A 20,170-nucleotide genomic window follows, 5' to 3' on the forward strand; every position below is an offset into this window, starting at 1 on the left:
TGTTTGTTTGAGATTTTTATTTATTTATTTGACAGACGGAGATCACAAGTAGGCAGAGAAGCAGGCAGAGAGAGGGGGGGAAGCAGACTCCTGCTGAACAGACAGCCCCATGCGGGGCTCAATCGCAGGACCCTGGGATCATGACCTGAGCTGAAGGCAGAGGCTTTAACCCACTGAGCCACCCAGGCGCCCCAGGATAAGTACTGTTTTGCAAAACAGGATCTGTTTTCTTTGTGTGTGTTTACACCAGGTCATAACGTAATATGAACATCTGGTTACGTGTGTCAGGTAAAAAGTCTCAAAAACATAGGTGTAAGATTTATTCTGATGATTCTAGTGATCAGCAAATTCCACAGTAGAAGAGAAACTGGAGAAAGCTACTTGATGTCAAACAAAAATAAGTACATAGCTAGTTTCAGAAAACTAGAATAAATTGACTTGGATTGAGGGAAACAAAAACTGACTTGGGTTTCTGTTTACTTGTCAATGAACACAGGTTCTTGTTTTATGAAGTCTTTGTTCTCTCAAGCAGATTTCTCCATATAGCTATATATACTTAAATTTTATTTCTTTCTGTCCTTACAAAATTTCCAAAATGACATAAGTTGGGGTATACTGAGGTAGGGTATAGAAATAGCTGATGTATGCCTACGTCTGCACATTAAAGGGCAACTGCGGACAGTAATCTGGGGATCTTTCCAGCAAAATAACAGGCTTTCAATATTACGTATAGGAACTTATTATACCCCAGATGTTTTCTGGGAATGCTAAGCAAGCTTCAGTTCTCCTGTATAAAATGACATTATTTGCTTTTTAATCATCTATCAAACTTGTAATGATGAGTGGTCAATAACATGTCTAATAAAACAAGTAGAACTAGGAGAACTACAGGCCTTATAAATAAGGAGACCACAATGATAACACTGAAACTCAAATAATTTTTCTGATCTGCTTGCTCCATGCTCTCTGTTCCATTTAAAAGAAGGATTTTTTTTCTTTTTGGCATTACCTCGTAACACAGATAGTCACATAGACTAATGTTTATAAACACAAGAATGCTGTCCCCTGTGCAAGTTAATACATGTTTTATCCACTATAAAGACACCAGTTTTGAGTCAAAAGAAGCATGATATTATTTGTGCTTTTTGGGTTTTGTTTTTTTTTTTTAAGATTTCATTCATTTTTCCGACAGAGAGAGAAATCACAAGGAGGCAGAGAGGCAGGCAGAGAGAGAGAGAAGCAGGCTCCCCAACGAGCAGAGAGCCTGATGCGAGACTCGATCCCAGAACCCCGAGACCATGACCTGAGCTGAAGGCAGAGGCCTTAACCCACTGAGCCACCCAGGTGCCCCTATATTATTTATGTTTAATGTGAAGGGCCTGAAGTTGACAGACAAACCAGCTGTGCCTTACAGAACAGCTCAATAAGGAAATATCACTTCCTGACTCTGGAAATTTTCTAGATGTCCTAAACGCCAGTGTGGGAACAAATCAAGCAAAGGGCCAAGGAGGAGCAACTCCCTGGCTCCCTGTATTCTTGATGACACCTGGTGTTGACTCACTGTAAATGGCAGGGGTCAAGACAGTAACACTGGATCACAAGCTCCGTAGCAAGATGGTCTTGGTTTTGTTTCACATGCACTGTGTGTTAAACACTCCTTATACACATGCATGTTCAAGTTCATCAGCTCACCTGATTCACTCAGAATTCTCTGGTTCTAACACAACACATGAGAAAACCAAGCCTCAGAGACCCAAATTGATATGCTCATAAACATGAACATGTTGGATCTCCAAGCTATTACAAGTTCCTTACATCAAGGAGACCTTGGCAATCCCCCCTGTGATATCAACCCTCCCTACCTGATTCTCAAGGAGAAAGGGGAAGACAGTGAGGAAAAACTTAGAGCTGGGATGACTCTATGACACTGACTCCTCAGCAGCTGAGAAAGTCCCCTGACTGTGGCAGACTGGCCATGCCTCCTTCCGAAGCACCCCAGCACTGTATTTCAACCCTATGAGCCCTGCCAAGGTTTAAAGACACCATTAAATGTCTTCTAATTTTTTTAAAGATTTATTTTTTTTATTTGAGAGACAGAGAGAGAAGGGTGTGGGGGGGTGGGGGGAGATAGAGGCCTCAAGAGGGAGACAGAATTCCAAGCAGACTCCCTGCTGAGCATAGAGCACAACATGGGGCTTGACCTCACAACCCTGAGATCATGACCTGAGCCAAAATGAAGAGTCAGATACTTAATTGACTGAGCCACCCTGGTGCCCTTACTAATTTCTTAGGGAAATGCTCATCTAAATGTTTCCCTCCAGACAACAAATTCCAGATGAAAAGGGAAGCATGCTCACGATCAGAAGGAGCTAGCTTATCCAAGCATGCTAACTGTCTGTTCACTGGTAGCCCAAGGACCAGGCTTAGATTATATACAATCCAACAGAAAGCTGACTACAGACTCCCCAAGGAGTAAGCAGAGATGTTCAAGTCTTTACAACATTCAGTGGTTAGTTGTGGACTGATAGGACATTCCACTCGAGATTCTCACCAATATTCCTCTCTAAGCAATCCCCGGTATTTGGGAAGATGAAGTCACACTGAGGGAAACGCAATGTCTTATAAGTTCATGTTTCATAAAGGTCTAGGTCCAGTCACAGCCCTGTGAGGACTTGATTCCTACATTAAACACATCATGTTTAATAAAAATCCCATGTCTACATGCCATTCTCAGGTCACTATTTTAATGCTTCTGTACCTTTCGCACAACATGGGGCTTGATCTTACAACCCTGAGATCATATCTGAGCCAAAATGAAGAGTCCGATGCTTAACTGACTGAGCCACCCAGGCGCTGAGAACTGGGAACTGAGAGTCCAAAAGAAGTAAGAAAGCAAGTTAGAAAGTAAATTAGAAAATCACTTCTCATTTAAGTCTACAGCTTGATTAATTAGAAATTAGTGGTGATTCCTTTAATATCGGGGGTCAGGAGACCCTCAACCATATGATGGCAGAGGGGTGAGTCCCTGAGAGGTTTCCACATCAGGAAATGATAAAACTGAATTAGAAAGTCCCACCAGAACAGGACTACCGTCTTCCTAGATGCTGAATCACATCAACAGTGGACTAAGAAACAAATTCCTAATCTCGAATCTAACCTCATTGGGGGTCATCAAATGGAGTAAATAAATACAATAGACACATTCCTCGTGAAACCTTCCCAGTCTCTCCTGACTGGGGTAATGTGGCGTCGGTAATTCTCCGAGCCAACAGCAGGATTATCTGAGCGCACATCTTCTCTCCCCATCTAGACTAGATCACTGAAGGCAGAGACTATGGCTTTTTATGTTATACTACCTTTTACAAAGTCTCAAAAAATACATGTTTTAAATAAATAATGGAAAAGAGCATTTTTCCTCCTACATTCTCCTCTAGCATCAACTGATTCATACATTTTTACCAAGTGTAAAAGCAATTTCCTTCCTTCCAAAATGGACAGGTATATATCTGTCTCTCCGTTTCTACACTCATTAATTACCTCCCTGTATTAAAGTATTACAACCTGCACCACAACCTTAAAACAAAAATTTAACTGACAGATGACACATTTCTCTAAATTTTGCCTATTTTCTGCTATGCTTTTTGTTTTTTCTAAAAGCCCAATGCAGGGCTTGATCCCAGGACCCTGGGATCATGACCTGAGTGGAAGGCAGATGCTCAACCAACTGGGCCACCCAGGCACCCCAATTTAAATTATTTAAAGACGTGTACCTTATTTATGACAGGTATATTTTTTAGTCCCAGTTACCTCTTTAAAAGATAATGTCCTCAAACTGTAGAACTCAGAAAAGTAGAGGATATTTAAGCTTTTGAAAATAAATCACACTTAATGGCATTATTTTTAAATTTTCTACTCCAAAAACAAAAGACCCCCTCAATGAATATGCTGGCAAAATACAGCCAGCTCCCTCAATGAAACAGTAGAAACTAGTGTTCCTTCCCTGAAGTCAAGTGAAAAGCAACTGTTACTACTTGACTATGTACATAAAGAAAAAAAAAAAAAAGAAATGAAGTAATGTACTAAAATATAGGGCATGGGAGTTGGATTCAGAAATGAAATCTACTTTGATACTTCTGTGATTTCATTTTAAATCATAAAAGGCAACAGACAAAAGCAATGTAAGATAGATGTATCTTAAAAATCCAGATACTGAATTTGTACCACAATGAAATTCATACTTGGATGTTTTTATTAAGGCCAATTGTTTAAGATACTGTCTAGCAACTTGCAAATCATTTCCCATTGTAACTATATTACTAGTTCATGACAGTTTGCATTTTTGTTTTAAAAGATTTGCTCATAAATATACTATATGTCACCCTTCGGGAAATGAACTAGTTGGCATGTATGACGTGCACTAACTCTACAAAAGGCATTTCAATCCTGCCTCAACCAAAACCCTCTCAAATAACAAAAGCCTAATAGAAATGCTGGCTTACGATGGAAATCAGCGTGTATCCAGAGTTACTTATATTAACATAATAACGTAGAAATTTTGCCTAGGCATAATATTGCAAAACAAAAAGGGGTTAAAAATCACTCTATTATTGGAATGTCTGACTTTGACTTATAAACCATGTTTCTGCAGGTTTAAGACTAAAAGAAATTGTTATTGTAACATAGTTAGACACATCAGATGCCATCACAAAACAGCAGGGAACATGCAGATGAAATACACAAATAGTGTAAGCCTGGGCCATTACTGAGAAGCAATGAGCTTCAACTAGGAAAAGGGCCTAAGGCAGGCAGGACACAATAAACCATCCTTCCTGTTAACCCAACTGTCAAGTATTCACATTTGGAGCATAAAAATTAGCACCTCATAGCCTTTCAAACAAATGTTTTGGCTAACAATGTCTGCCTGAGATTCTATGATTTCAATACAAACGCAGTATCTAGTTTTAACCTATCACGCATTTCATAGGAGACCCTTGTGGCAACAGTCATGTCTCTGTTGTGAAGACAACCTTGATTTTGCACAGATTAGACACATGCTGATCAACAAACTTCGGAGAGAAATTCATGCCCTTTGGTCAAACAGGGTATAGGTCTGGTGACCCCCCCCCCCCTCCATGGGGGCACATGAGGGAGGCCATCTACTCACATGGCCTTGGTCATCCAGTTCATTGTTGGTGAGCTTCAGCTTGTCAAAGCTGATCACTTGTCTCATCCAAGTCTCTCCTGAGGCAGGTGAGTCTGGATGGATGTACACCCGTGGCGGCACAGGGGAGTCCGCGTTCCCCGCTACCATCCATTTAGAGCTGTGGTAAACATACCTACAAGGCAATGACAAGGCTCAGTGTACAGACTATTGTTTTCTGGTAATTTCCAAGTCCACTGAATCAGACAAACTGTGTATCTTTTCTTTTTAAGTCTGAAAAACAACAATTTGCTCTTTATATCCAATACATATAAAATAAGATTTTAAGTACTCTTCAAAAACTCTCTGAGGCAGCAGTGGCCTTCTGACCTCTCAGGGTAAGTGATGTGTTAAGGATTTATGCACACTATCACCCCCATAAATTCAAGTACCTTAATTCTTATGAATCACTTATTCACATTAGACATTCCATCTGAATTCTGGGATTTTCCATTTTACATCTGGATATTCCATTGACATGAAGAAACTACTGCTGTCAAGCTTAAAGTTGTCAACCTCACCTTTAAGTAAATCTCAAAAATACTTGAAAGTCATACCTTTAAGTGTCCCACTTCTTTAAGACCACTTTCCATTTTAGGCAATGTACAAACAAATTAGGTAGATGATAGAATGGCAAGGGGAAATTGTCAAAAGTTCCATAACTTTCATTTTCTTAGAAAAAGAGTTTTAGCTATGATCATTTAGAATATTTTTCTGATTCTATCAAAATAAAAATTGGAGATAATACATTAAGTTTAACTTAAAATTTTTGTATAATCCAAAAATGTAGGTCTTTATCTCCTAAATTTCTCTTTCTCAACACTTACAAGAAAAGTCTTTAGTTTGCAAATATCACTAATCAAATATATATCAAACTTTGAAAATGAAGGTATATCTGATTAATATTATTTTTCTAATTAAGGGACCAAACATCCTCTTCTGTTTGTTTATATGCGTCAAATATATCGACTCTACAAGAATAATACATTTAAATAACAATGTTTCAGGTAATATCGTAATATTTAATTGTATATTCAGGTTATCATTTATTAATTATTAACTTAAAATTCACTAATTCAAAAGCTAGAAACTAGTATATGATGATTCACTTAGAAAAGGGTATAAAATGAAGTTATATACCTAGATGTTTTCCTTCCATTTGTATTTTAAGACATGACATACAATTTAAAGCAATAATCTGTGGATAGTCTCAGAGAATTCTACATATGTCATAGGCAAATTTCTTTTAAAAAACAGCATGAAACATTTTCATAACATCTCTGGTGAGGCCCTCTGTTTCAACTAATGTCACATAGTTCACTCTCTTTTGAGCTCAGTATCCCTTCTATTCTTTAATTCCTTTTCTTGGGGAAAAAATACATAATCACAAAATTGAGAATAATTTTTTAAAAAGCTTCCCTGAATTGCTATGGTGTAATTTCAGTAAATAAGTTCCTAAGTGCACGAGCTCCTGTGAATATTAATTTTGCCTCACAACAAATCACAAGCACTTTTAATTTGACCAAATACCACTCTTTGACAGCAGAGAATAAACCAAAAACTTATTTTTTACTACAGCTAAAAGTTAGAAAATAAAATAAGAATCTTAGAAATGCAAGGAAAAACTGTACTATAGTTATTCCCAAAATAAACAGAGTAAGATGCTCTATCGAAACCTTGAGAAAGTATGCATACTCAACAGTTCGAAAATCCATACCCACCAAGAGAATAAATGCTACATGTTACAGATTCTCTGTGAAACTTTCTAAATACAATTGCTAAAACCAAATTTCTTGGGAAGCATTATAAGTGAAAACAAACTTATGATTTACAGTTTGCTCTTTTAAAATCTGACATCTTAATACCAATACTTGACATTTTTCTTGCATTATGTGAGAATAATAAGAATCAACTATGTAAAATAAACCATCCAAAATACATGAAAGATATTTGGAGAAACCGGAAAGAAATTTGGAAGAGAAAGGACTAATGTCTAACCTCATTAAGAATTACATTATCTTTCGCAACACAAAACCCAGATTAGAATAAAGATTTTTAAACCAAGTATATTTCGATATTAAACAGTGCCTTCTAGGTTCTGCCTTGTAATAGATAATTTTAGCAAACTCTCTAATGACTTATTTAATTAAAATAAGCAATACAATACAAAACACAAACAATAAAACTGTCTTTTTATTACCCATTTTTTTAGTATTCCATATGTGTCTGTACTAATTAAATCTGTATACTTTTGACACTGGTAAGCCTGTTTCAAACAAGGACCTCCCTAAGTTTTAAAAAGTGATAAAAATCAAATCTTACTTCATTTAAAAACTTACTAAATGCTCTAGCTGTTTATAAAAAGTAAAAAAAAAAAAAAAGAAAAAAAAGAAACAAGACCAAAATTTAAAGCAAGCACCTTCTGATCAAAATTTCCTTTTTTAAATGTCAGCATTCTTAACTCCTCAGGAAAGTAAAAAGCATTGTCCATTGAAAGTTGCTGATTTGCTTACTTGCAAAAGAAAAAGAGCAAAGGTGGGTTTGAAACTGAAGAATGTGTATCTTTTCCAACTTTACTTGATATCCAGATAATACATCCTCTTTCAAAATCTAAATCTGACAATGTTCTTTTTTTTTAATCTACTGTGGTAACTACTAACCAAAAAACCAACAGTAAATTAACAAATTCATGACCAGTTTAAAGATGTCCTAATAGCTAAATGAATTATGAGATCTTATTTTTCTAAATTCAAGAATTTCCCAAAATTAAAGGAAAAAAAACCTGCCAACAGTTATGATTTTTTAACACAACAAGAAAAAGGGAATTTATTTAAAGTTCAAAATAATCACAAAAAAATGAAACATATCATTGAATATTACCTATACCTACAAACTTTTTAACATTTCCTCCAAAATTCTAATTGAAAAGTGAATCATTTTAAAAGACACAGTTTAGCAACCCTAAACCAGCTTCTATTTAAAGTTCTCAATACTTAAAGGATATTTCTGTAACCATTAGAAGCAAAATAATAATTAAGTTTCCACATTTACTGCAAGAGAAGGCACCACGTGGGCTACTGGAACTGTCCGGAGTTGGGTTATAGATCTAGAAATTCTACAGGCTTCTGGAAACAAACATCATGGTTGTCACAGATGAAATAGGCACAGCTTGGAAAATCCTAGCGTATTCTTATGCTGTATCCATCGGATCACTGTACCTGTATCTTTTGTTGTCCACTGGCACTATGTCCATAGCAATGTAATATTGCTGGTGAGGATCTAGTCCTGAGATCTTCACTCTCATTGCTGGAAACATGCGCCTATGCATACAGGGGGGAGGAAACAGGGTATGGGTTTTGTTTTTGTTTGTGATTAAGCAAGGAGAATGAATAAGCAGGCGAAAAAACCTCTGGAAACCTCTCAGTTTTTCATATGGACAAATTTAGAGCATTCACTTTGATAATGTTAATTCAAAGAATCAGAACACAGGATGCATCAAAACTGAGGCTTTTAAATGTAATTTGCTGCACCCTGTCATGCACTGTGTTTACTGAAATGTCAGTACAGCTAAAAAGAATTTTACGATGAAGGAGTAATAGCATGAAAAAAGCAGTTTGTTTTTTAAATAAAAATCAATGAGCATATTTACTTCAATAATACAAATGATAAAAATGTTCCAAAAGTAGAAATAGAAAATCTGAATTTGTACAAGTGATAAAATATATTATAATGTGAAATTTTAAAAGGGTTATAAAAAACCACAAGGAGCCAATGTGCCATGCTATAACCAAACAATATGTTCTTTATTGAGACAGGACTTCCTGTCTGCAGCATGGTAAAGGTGAAGTGCAAAAGTTGCTCTAAATTTGAAAGGTATAGTAAAACTTCTTTATTGAAAGCAGAAACTAAACACAATGTATATTTACCAAATCATTCCTTCCCCCACTATACCCTGGAAATACTTTCCTATTTAACCACACTTACTCAAAACTTTGCTAATTAAAACAAATAAAAATCTACATTTCTTTAGGCTTCCCAGAGTTGCATATCAAAGGAGATGCTAAAGTACACAGGCTATCTTTTAAAAAAGACTCAGTAGCAAGAATCTAACAGCAAATTATTGTGTATGAAAAACAAATAGAGCAGTTCTTTTTTTCTCTAATTTTTATCTAATGATTTATGTCTAGGACCCTTCCAGTTAATTTAATTTTTGCTAATTTAACCTTATAACACAAATTTTAGCACTGTTATTTATCAAAAACTTTTTCTATAACAATAATGCCACTAAAAACCACTTCCAGAGAAAAGAAAGTCCATTATTCCTAACTAGGCATGAGAACAGTTTAATATGCTGGCTGTTTTAGTGTTATTTCAGTGCACCTGTAAGATAAAGAGTAAAGGTCTTTAACTACATCCTTTATAAGACAACTGTTGCTTTGTGTTGTTGAAGACTGAATTTGGATCATTAATAAAAGCTCTGTGAAAACGTAGAAGGTAGCATATGGATTCAATAAAATATGTTTTTGTAATTTCTAATAAGTTTGGATACTTTTATGCTATCCAGGTTTTTGCCATGTGTACTCCCTGAAAGAGTTGCTGTGCTTTTTTAAAGCTCCTTTTAAGGAAGATTATTATTCATAGATTTCACTGCACTAAACGAACTAAAAACTTTAAAATGCAAAAATTTCGGTGCTTCCTTCAGATTAATAGTATCTGGCCAACAAACCTATTTTTTACTAACTAATGAATGTGCAAATTTCACAATTTCAAAAAATACATATAACTTCCTACAATTTTTCTTAGTATTCTTCAGCAAATTGAGACGAATGTGTTGGATTTCATTTAGAAAAAAATAAATATATATAACCACGTAACTGGATCTACAAATGGAATGTTTTTTTAAAAAACGGGTAATTATTTTTGCAGGGATTATAATGTATTACTGATGATTCCAGTAAGTTTTCATTCTAGTATAATATCAAAATAGCACAAGACATCACGTTCTTACATTGCTAGGAAATCTTTTGATAAAGAACCAGCCTGGAAGTCTGGAATCTAAAAAAAAAACAAACCATAGTTTTCTAAAGAGTAAACTGAGGTTTCTTTCTTTCTTTCTCTCTCTTTTTTTTTTTTTTTTTTTTTTTAAGGGGTGGGGAAGGTTAAGGGAAGTCATCTGTTCAGTAGTTCCAGAAAAGATAACTAGAGCCTAAACACATGCCTGGACGGACGTATACATAACCACGAATCTGAGACTACCCAGCACACGGAATATCAGCCGCAGCCTCTGGCGCAGCGGCACCGGCGGCCACGCGGATTTCCCCTGACGTCCCAGACTGCGGCGGGGCTGTGCCCCTCGCCGACTGCACTCTGCTGTAGGCGGGCAACGCCAGTCTCAAAGTGAACCACAACCCGGGCCTTGTCTTTTCTATACAAAAATGCTAACCAGAGACTCCACAGCTCTGCAGACCCTTCTCCTCCTAAGCCGTCTGGGGGATAAGGTGAGGCCAGGGCCCGAGCGCTGGCGACAGATCACCCTTTACCTGCCCGCCTTGGTGATGATCATCTCCGTGCCGATCTCGTGAAAGCGCTTCCAGAGCTCTGCTCCCTGCAGATCCACCCGCGGGGCCGGCGGCGAGGGCAGCGGGGTCCCTGGCCGTGCCAGGGGAGGCGCTGGGGACCCCTTCGGGGATCCTCCCGGGGACGCCAACGGAGAAGCGCCCTGCAGGAACCCGTCCTCACAGCCGCCTGGGCAGCAAAGGCAAAGAGGGGGTAACGGTGAGGGCTCGTGGAGGAAGTCGGGTGGGGAGACTGACCCCCGAGGGCGGCTGGGGAGACGAAGAAGGACCAGGAGAAAAGGCGAAACTTTCGTGCCTTCGGATTCTTCTAACAAACAGGCCCGGGGTAAACACCCGCTCTGCCAGCCTAAGGGACTCGACGTGCCAGCGAGGCCTCCAAGGACCGTGAACCGCGGAGGCATGAGGGCCACGTCCACCCCTCCCTCCCGGCCTCGGGCGGGTCAAGGCCCCAAATAAGTTTCGCGCCGTCGCCGGCGTCTTGGATACGTGGCCAGCTGAGGCTGAGATGGATTCCGGAGTCCAGAGCCCCACTGCAGACCCCGACACACCGGCCACCCGAAGCGCACGCAGAGAAACCGCCTGGCGTCCGGCTCCCCGTGCGAAGTGCCTGGGCCTCCTTTCCCGTTAGGCGTCCGAGGCCCCTCGCTTTGGGCCCGGGCGGAGGCATCCTCCAGAAAATTCTTCAGCCTCGGCTCGCGCCAAACTCCCCGACAGCCCTTAGCTCCCCAGCCAAGCAACGAAGGGGCGAGCAGAGCGCGAAAAGCAAGCCCACCGGGGCCGACGGCCTCGGCAGCGGGAATCCAGAGGGGAAGGGAAGGGCTCAGCTACCCCTCGGGAAACCACGTTTGCAAATACGCCGCCCTCTTCCTGGTTTGCCCAAACTGTTTAGGGCATTCGTTCCGGTTTCGGGGGGGTTATGCCGTCGCTCCCCCCACCCCCTTGCTTTTAAAAGTTAGGAAAGAAAAAAGAGCACCCATTGGCTGGAACCCCAAGGGAGGCAGATGCGGAAGGCGCAGACCTGCACCGCCGAAAGCCTCAAAGAGCCGCGGCCGAAGGCGCGGGTCGCCGAGGGGGCGGTGGCAGCCCGAAAAGCGGGGCTAGGAGCGGCATTTTAACCGTCTGGAGGGCGACCTGAGTTGAGCGGCGATAGCGGCCAGGGCGGCTGTGAGCTTCGGGCGCGGACACCCAAGGCCAAAGCGCTGGTGCTGCACTGCCTCGGGCACCGAGGGGCACCGCGCGCGCGCGCGCCCTTAACTCGCAGAAGTTCAGGTTCCCCGCGGCCGTGCGGCCCCGCGGGACCGAGAGGGACGCGCCGGGAAGAAGTTAGGCGGGAAAGGGCCGACTCACCCGCGGCTCCGCGGGAGCCGCAGCTCCGTTCCAAGTCGGCGCAGCTCCGGGCTGGCCCGGATGCCGCCCCGGCCGGTGGCGGGAGTGCAGCGCCTTCGTCTCCCTCGGAGGAGCCCTTTTCCCCGGCGCCACCGCCGCGGCTGCAGCCTCCGTCATCTACCGCCACGGCCGCCTCTTCCGCGTCCAGCTTTCGTCGCTTCTTCTGAAGCTGTTGCTGCTTCTCCGCGCCGATCAGCGCCTCCACGGAGAAGGCGTGCGCCTTAAGGCTTAGCATGCTGCACGGCGAGCCCCTCCGCTTCTCGGCCATCCCCGCCGCCTGGCGCCCGCCCGCCCCTCACGCATATACACTCAAGCGGGCACACGTACACACTCGCTCTACTCTCCCACCAAAATCTGAACGACTCTCGGGGCCTCCCGCAGGCCGATCTGCCCCCTTCCCTGCCGCGGGCAAAAACAAATTTGGCGTTTCCTCTTTCTCGCTTGTGTTGGGATCCGAGGAACCAGCGACGCGCCCGCCAAGTTTCCTTCCCTCGGTCTCTCGCGCGCGCTCTCTCACTGATGCACTCCTTCGTTCCCACCCCCTCCACCTCCTCCTGCTGCTCCAAGATCTGCTTCGACTGATGCGCCAGAGAGGACTAACATGGGTAAAAAACACTCTGCGGACACAAATTAGGGATTGTAATTGAAATTTGTTGCCTTGATCTGTCAGCACTTCCAGGCAGGAGAGCGGTGGGAAGAACTTGCTCATTAGTGTCAATAAAGTGGTGAGGGTGGAGTCTGGGTACCTGTCAATCACCTGGAAGTCCAGCCAATCAGGCGGCGCCGACAGCTCACAGTCCGCGCCCACTTCCTTACAAGGTCTCAAAAAAAAAAGAAAAAAAAAGAGAGAGAGAGAGAGAGAGAGAGAGAGAGAGAGAGAGAGACAGAAAAGCGCCGCCGTCTGGCTTGGAAGTGCCAGCCCCGGGCGCTGAACCCGGTCAGTCTCTCTGGCTGCCACATCCCACTCCAGCCTGAGTCTCTAGTTTTCCTCACCCATTCCTAGGAAGGGTGAGGCTCCTGACTTTAAAGCGAGATATCACCAAGTTAGAATATCAAGAATCTTCCAAGAAACTTTAAACTCCAGTCCCACTCCTTTATCACTTAATATTGCTACAACTCAGAACATTTTTGAGTGGGGACAATTTACAGCCACCAGGCCCGTCTTTTCTCATTTAAACATTCCCTCATTTAGTAGCGCCCACTCTGCCAAGAATGGCATTAGACTTGTTTATTTATTTATGTTTCTGTTTTACTTAGTGGCTTTTTCTTGGGAAGGGTGTGGGAATTCACGGTATATTTAAATCCTTTATATTTAAGAGAGCAAAACTTTATATTATCGCTTAGTCCCTCATATTTACTAGTCTGTAAAAGTACACCCTTTTCAGAGCCTCCCTTTCCTTTCAAAGCATGATGATAATTTTAAAACGTTAAATCGTGGGATGTTACTTCTACATGTCTTCAACAATAAAGATTTAGCTTTAAATCTCCTAAAAACTTCGCAAGGTGAAATGTTTTAAGATACAATAAAATTTCTATTGCCCTTTTTTAAAAATAATGTCTCTGTGACTTAACCTAACTCCATACTTGTCCTCCTTTAAACAATTTGCCACTACTTTTCTCAGGCTTTTAAAAAGCCAACTTGTTTCTTTAAAGCAAAATAAAAAAAAAAAGTTTTAATTGAATAACATCAATCATGCATCCATACAGTTTATAGTTTCAACTCGATTTTTTGGGGGGGGAGGTCAGGATTAACCCCCAAAATGGTTTTGGTGTAAATAGAGCAAATATAGTGCAGAAGAAAATTCCTGATACATATTATTCTTAGATTTTTGGTATAAAAGACAGGATAAGGGTTGTCTTTTTCTTGCGCTCAATTCAACCTCCACAACTTGTTACCTCTGACTTCTCGCTAAGCTTTCAATGGAATGATAAGGAGTAGCCTCGCCACTGTGATCTTTTTACCATAGCTCCTGCGGAGCGCGCCGTTGCTCCGAGGTAAGGAGAAGAGCCCGGACCAGAGCAGGAGGTGCCTAGGCGTATATCCACGATCTCGCCTCCCGACCCAGCCCCAGCAGCCTGAGTCAAAAACGCCTGGGTAACAGCCTCGAGGAAGACGGCTCTTTTAAACTCTTGAGAAACAGATTCGACTGGAAGGATATGTTTTGCATTTGTAAAAGAAGGCTTTGCAAACAGTTTGGAGCGGGGCAGATCCCGGAGGGCGCCCCAGGCGGGTAACACAGCCTAAAATGTAAGCGCAAACCCGATTTCTGTAGGCTAGCGGAAGGGGAAGCAGGCTTGCGAGAGCAAAGAGGCCACCTGGAGGGCTTGGGCTGGGAGTGGGAGTGGAAGGATGTTGGGCGGGGGGTCGGTTGCAAACTTCGCTGGAGGCTGCAGCTAGAGCTCGGCGTGCTGGGCGTCTGAAACCCGCACCAGCAGCCTGCAAGGTCTCGGCGCCCGGCTGCAGGCCCAGACGCGAAGGAGCGAAGCAAAGAGCCTTGGGATAGCCCTTGAGACCTTGGAGAAGGCAGCGAAGCCAATGGGTGGAGTCACCAGGACCACAGGCCTGTACCGGTCGCGCCGCCCGAGAAGGAGCGGCTCATCCTGAGAAACCTGAGGCCGCCTGGGACGAACGCATTTTCCAGACGTGAAGCTTGCCTCATAGGTGGGTTCTTGTCCATTTATATGCTCTGTAGCTCAAATTGATATACAAGGGACTAGACGGCCTGCAAAGGCGCCCTCAGGATCATGCAGCTCAAAGGTCTCCTCTGTCCCTCTGCCACTTCTTTCACCTTTTCCCAGGGCAGAAGGGACCGCAGATCCCGGAGCTCACAGACACCGAAGTACTTATGTCTACATAGACTACAAGCTGGAAAACTGAGCCTCGCAGACATCCAGGATGTCAGATAGAACGTGACCCTTACGAATAATCCAGATGTGTGCTACGTGTTCAGGGCAGAAAGAAGCGTTGGTCCGTTTAGTACAGGTCCAGACCAGGATTTGGGAACCCTAGCGATAGAGCCGCACGGCCGCTCGCCGCCCCGGATTCGCGCTTAATCTGTCTGGGCTTCCGGACCTAACAAGACCAGCTGCACCCGACCCCGCAAAACAGCTAGTCAAAGACCTCACCGCACTAGGACCCTTGCTCCAGGACAGGGGGCGCCCCACCCCTCCCAGAAGCCGGAGGGAAGGAAGGTCAGAGTTTGTAGGCAGGAGGATTCTTGGCCTTAGGTGTGAAGGCGAAGCCAACGCCCTTAGAAGGCGTTTTCTCAAAAGCGTGGCTTGCGCGTGTCGGGGCCATTCCAGGGCCTTGCACTTTACTTGTCGACAGAGCAAAAGAAACGGGACGGGACGCGAATTGGCAGAAGAAAAGCTCGGTGGAATACGTGTGCGCCTGTGCACATGTCTGTGCTTGTGTTCACGTGAGTACCCCCGTGCGCACTTGTCTGTGTGTGCACTTCTCTGTATGGGCCTGTGTGCGCGGATGCGCGTGTGTGCACCTGCGCACGTGTAAACGTGGAGGGGTGCCTATGTACAGAGAGCATGCGCCTCCTGTCACTTTAAGAGAAAATGTCTTTTCCCAGGTTGTGCTACATTAAGGAAATGATTAAAACTAAATTAAACTGTCAGCCCTCTGGCAAGACTAGCCAGGCTCTATTTCAAATAAAAGCCACCCAGGGAAGAACATTATCAGAGTAGGTCTGTCTCAGAGACTTGGCGAGAAGGGAAAGGAGAATGGTACCTAGTGGGCTGTATCCAAACAGATAGCAAAGTTAACTCTGGGGTGGGGGGTGGCGGAGAGGGAGGATTAAAAGGCATGTCTGGTTCCTCCTGTTTCTTTCTTTTCTCTCTTTTCTTTCGCAGTTTAAAATTGGATTCTTAGAAAGATTCTTTTTTGAAGCTCATTCTTTCTGTAGATTCTATTATCTATGTTTAGATATAGCTTACCGTTTCTTATCTAGATAACTATTATTTATATTATTGTATTTTGTTTTCTATTTTTTATTTTTGTGTTTTGTTAATAAGCAATTGCTTATTTTTAATTCCAAATTTTAAAGTCCTATGTGCCAGGATTTCATCCTCTAAATAGACTAATTTTTCTTTTTTGTTTTTCTTTTTTCTTTTGCATTTGACAATCGCTGTAAATTTCCAAACTCCTGTTTGATTTCCCAGAATAACAATTCGTCGCAGGGAGGTTTACCCTGGCATACAGGAGGGTCTGTGTTTTGCTCCCTGAACTCGAGATGCACCATGTAGTCTCTGAATTTCCAAATAGGCAAGATCTGGACTTCCTTCCCACGCATAGAAAGACATTTTATTATTCACTGAAATACTAGCCTAGCAAGAAATAGAGTAATACATAGGAGAGTCGGGGTGAAGGAAGGCCCAATCCAAGCCCCAAGAGAGATAATTATTTGTCTGTGTTACTTTGTAACTTGATCTGGGAAGGAGCCATATCCTAATTGGGGGCCAGGGATGCCAGAAGCCTCCCCGAATCACAGGACCGCGCCACACACGTGGGCTAGGGCTCGCTGTCTCCTCCCATTCCCTTCCTTCTTGTACATACTCGTCTTCGTGCCTCTCCCTCTGATTTGGGTTAATAAAAATAATAAACTATAATCTGCAAGATTCCAAAGTCTACAGGAATAAATGCAGGCAGGCAGGGTCTGTCTGGCTGCGCTCTCATGGGCTTCTCTGCTGCGGGCCTCAGCTGCAAACCCAGGCCCAACTGAGAAAGCAATACAGAACCGCAATTCCTCACTGCAGCTTCTGTCGCAAATAGCACACACAGACAGTACCTTCGCACGGGTTGGAGCCTGTTTACCATCTTCTCTTCAACAACCAGTCTGTTCCATAATTCTGATCATCTGAGACTTGAGTCTGTCTACAAAAGAACTCCACCAGCCTATGGAAGAGCCCTTCAGGGCTCCAGGAAACCCAGAGAGATTCTCCTGTAGTGTTGGTTTTCAAATCAAGGCTCATTTCTCGCTGAGTCTTTGAGGAGGTGCAAGTTTTGGTAAAGCCAAGGGAAAGTGTGCTCTGGGGTTAATCTTGTCTTCATTCCTCCTTCCTCCAACCTCCAAGTTCTCCAGCTTGGAGACGGGAAAGGAAGGAAGAGAAGAGAAGGGGCCTCTGACTTACCAAAACCGGGGTTGAGAGGTGCCCAGAACAAACTCACTGCACTGGGCACATGAGCTTCCCCATTCATGTCCTATTTCCAGCAGCATCTGCTCTGCCTCCAGAATATACTGCAACTATTTTTCACCCTGTGTTGAAAAAAATCGCTGCTTCACTTCCTCATTCACTGACCCACACTCCTCCCACAGCCATACAGTTAGGGGTTAGTAACAGAAATGTCCAAGAAGGCCACACTTTCTATCACTAAAACCTGATTCAAATATAAGGTGGCTTGAAGGAAGTAATGGAATTAACATCTAGATGTAAATGAATACACAAGGGTAGGTAGTTGGACCTCACTGATATCAACATTGCAACAGATTGATTTAGATATAAATCAAACTGAGACAGTGAGTAGGGAAATTAAATTATATCCTCAGATAGTTAATGGACATTTTAGTAGCTTATGCTATATAAAATTGTGTTTAAATTGATTTTTAAATATGTATCTTCATGTTCTTTGAGTTAAATATGTAATACTATTTCCCCATAAACAAAGATTATCTTAGCCTGATGCTTTACTAAAATGAATTGAAAATGGAACGGAGCGTCCCTAACTCTGTTCCATTTAAGAATTACTAGCTAGAGTTTTTAGCTTTTTATAAAACTTATTACATACTCTAATTGGCTGTAAATTGGCCCTGTTCTCATTTTTCACAACTGTAGATACCAAAGTTCTTAGACAGTGGAAATTTTGTGCACATTTATATAATCTGCTGAAAGTATAAACAATGAAGAATGTGACTGGGATTTATTCATATTTTTGTACTGACAGATGAGACATTTCAATTTCAGGTGAATGAAAAGATTTTTAACAGTAATTTAAAGGTAGCACAGGAACTGCCCCCCAAAGAAGTGGGCTATTGAAAAATAGTATTAGCAGTGGGAATGAACCCTGAATTCAAATACGTGAGCAAAAAATTTGACAACAAACTCTGACGTTTCTGCATGAGTTCTGGTTTTGATTTCTTTTCATTTTTAACTGTGTGGACTCTTTCATCCCTTAAGAAGTATATCATGAACAACTGAGATCAATGAAAAAATTAAGATCCAGTTCTTTTCCCTCTAAAAATAGAGGGAGAAATACAAAAATATTAAACTTTGTCTTAAATAAAATAATCTTCCCGGAATATATTTCCAACCCGGGTTTTCAGGAAGAACCAAATTGAGAATCTTCGAGCAAAAGCCTAAAGAATGGTATTAACAAGAGGAACTCTACCCAAACATTTTGATGTTTCAGAAATGCTGTTTGTAAAGAATCTTTGGCATGTACAATACTGCATTTCCAAATCCAGCCTCATGAAGAAAGAGGGAGGGAAAAAACCCATCTCAGGCCATTTGTAATAGGTGATGTAAATTCAGAATAACTAGCATTTCTAGAAAGACTTCTGCTTTTTTATGTTAACCTTTAGCCTTTGGTGCGGGTTCCTTCTCATATTACATAAAATGTACTTTAAGAAGCACTCACTACCTGCTACAGATGTCCAGGAATAACTGAATTATGAAAGTCGGAAACATATGGCAGTTGCCTATTGCACAAGGAAGGTACATATGAAAGTTATAAATTTTTTTCTTTAAGTCAGCATTGTAAACGCATTTTATAGGGTTCACAGTATGTATTACATCTGTAGATTTAATTTTTGAAATATACGTTTTTGGAGATATTTGTGTTTTGGGATTCTAAGAGAAAGAACTCATCTTGATGAGCGGGGGTGGTTAGAAATAAAGGGAAAACAAAAACCAAAAAATAAACATGTGGAGAAGCAAATACATTTCCTTTAATTTCCCAGCTGGTTATACTGAAAGGACATCAGACCCTCTACTGGCAAAGGATGGCTCACAGCAGGGGTACTGCCCATCAGCAGAGCGTTCTGAATTTACTGACATCCCCCTTCCAAGAAGCAGAGATGTCAACTTGGGGAAATCCGGGTTGGGGCGGATATAAAAACCACCAAATTAAGAACTGGATCACAAATGTCAAAAATGCAGCAGTTCACTTTACTCTTGAGAAAGAAAAAAATGCCCAACAACTTGCTGATCTTTTCCCATCAAAAGCTTAGATTTAATTTAATTTCATTTAATACCTTTAAAGCTACATACATTGATCGCAATCATAATATTATATATTCAGTATTATCCGTGGACACCAAATGCTATCAACTACCAAAGTATCATCCCTTAAGCCTTCAAAGTTATTTTAAAATAATCCCTCCAATTTTCTACCTGTAGCCCCCTGTGGTATCTTTAAATTTAATTTTAATTTGTGAATTTTAAAACTCACTGTTCTCTTGTTCAAGTTTATTTGGAGAAATGTAAAAAGCAAGTTATGAGAAGGACTCGGTCAAAAAAGGAGTTTAAACATACTTGTTTAAATACCCTAAAAGTGGGGCAAGTGCCTACAGGTAAGATCACTGTGGGTCAGGTCAAGAAAACCATCCTCAGAATTTCACTGTGAAAATGGAAGGCTGATCTACCCTTTGTTGTGCTAGGATGAAATTTACTTGGGTGTAGAGATAATGCAGAATAAAGCAGACGCGCCCTTCCCAGCACAAGTTTTATTTGGTTGTATTTTGAGTTTCCCTTTACGATCAACTGTTGAGTGGTCGCTTGGATTTTCTCTTCTTTTCCAGTTCCTACCTTACCGAAGGCTAGTCCTGCCTAGGTTTTAAACTACTTAGTCTAAGCGGGGGTGGTAAGAAATTGAGCTTTCATTACTAGGGACTTCCCCCTATAGGCCGGCGGGGGGGGGGGGGGGGGGGGGGGGGGCGGAGGGGGAAAGAAAAACGGGATGAAGTTTTTTGGATTCTTTTAAAAAACCTATGGTGAACAGGGG

General features: G+C 41.9%; 1 protein-coding gene across 1 annotated transcript in view; it reads right to left on the bottom strand.

Annotated features, from left to right (window-relative positions):
• Positions 1-12,827, bottom strand: part of TBX18 (T-box transcription factor 18) — a 28,632-nt gene extending 15,805 nt beyond the window's left edge. Inside the window, exons 1-4 of the mRNA XM_059401013.1 lie at positions 12,124-12,827; positions 10,741-10,945; positions 8,419-8,520; positions 5,165-5,336 (exon numbers count right to left, since the gene is read on the bottom strand). Coding sequence (XP_059256996.1) covers positions 5,165-5,336; positions 8,419-8,520; positions 10,741-10,945; positions 12,124-12,430 — 786 coding nt within the window. The 5' untranslated portion in view covers positions 12,431-12,827. The remainder of the gene's footprint in view (positions 1-5,164; positions 5,337-8,418; positions 8,521-10,740; positions 10,946-12,123) is intronic.
• Between the last annotated feature and the right edge of the window lie 7,343 nt (positions 12,828-20,170).

This window comes from Mustela nigripes, chromosome 5, assembly GCF_022355385.1.
Source record: "Mustela nigripes isolate SB6536 chromosome 5, MUSNIG.SB6536, whole genome shotgun sequence".
NCBI classification, from domain to species: domain Eukaryota; kingdom Metazoa; phylum Chordata; class Mammalia; order Carnivora; family Mustelidae; genus Mustela; species Mustela nigripes.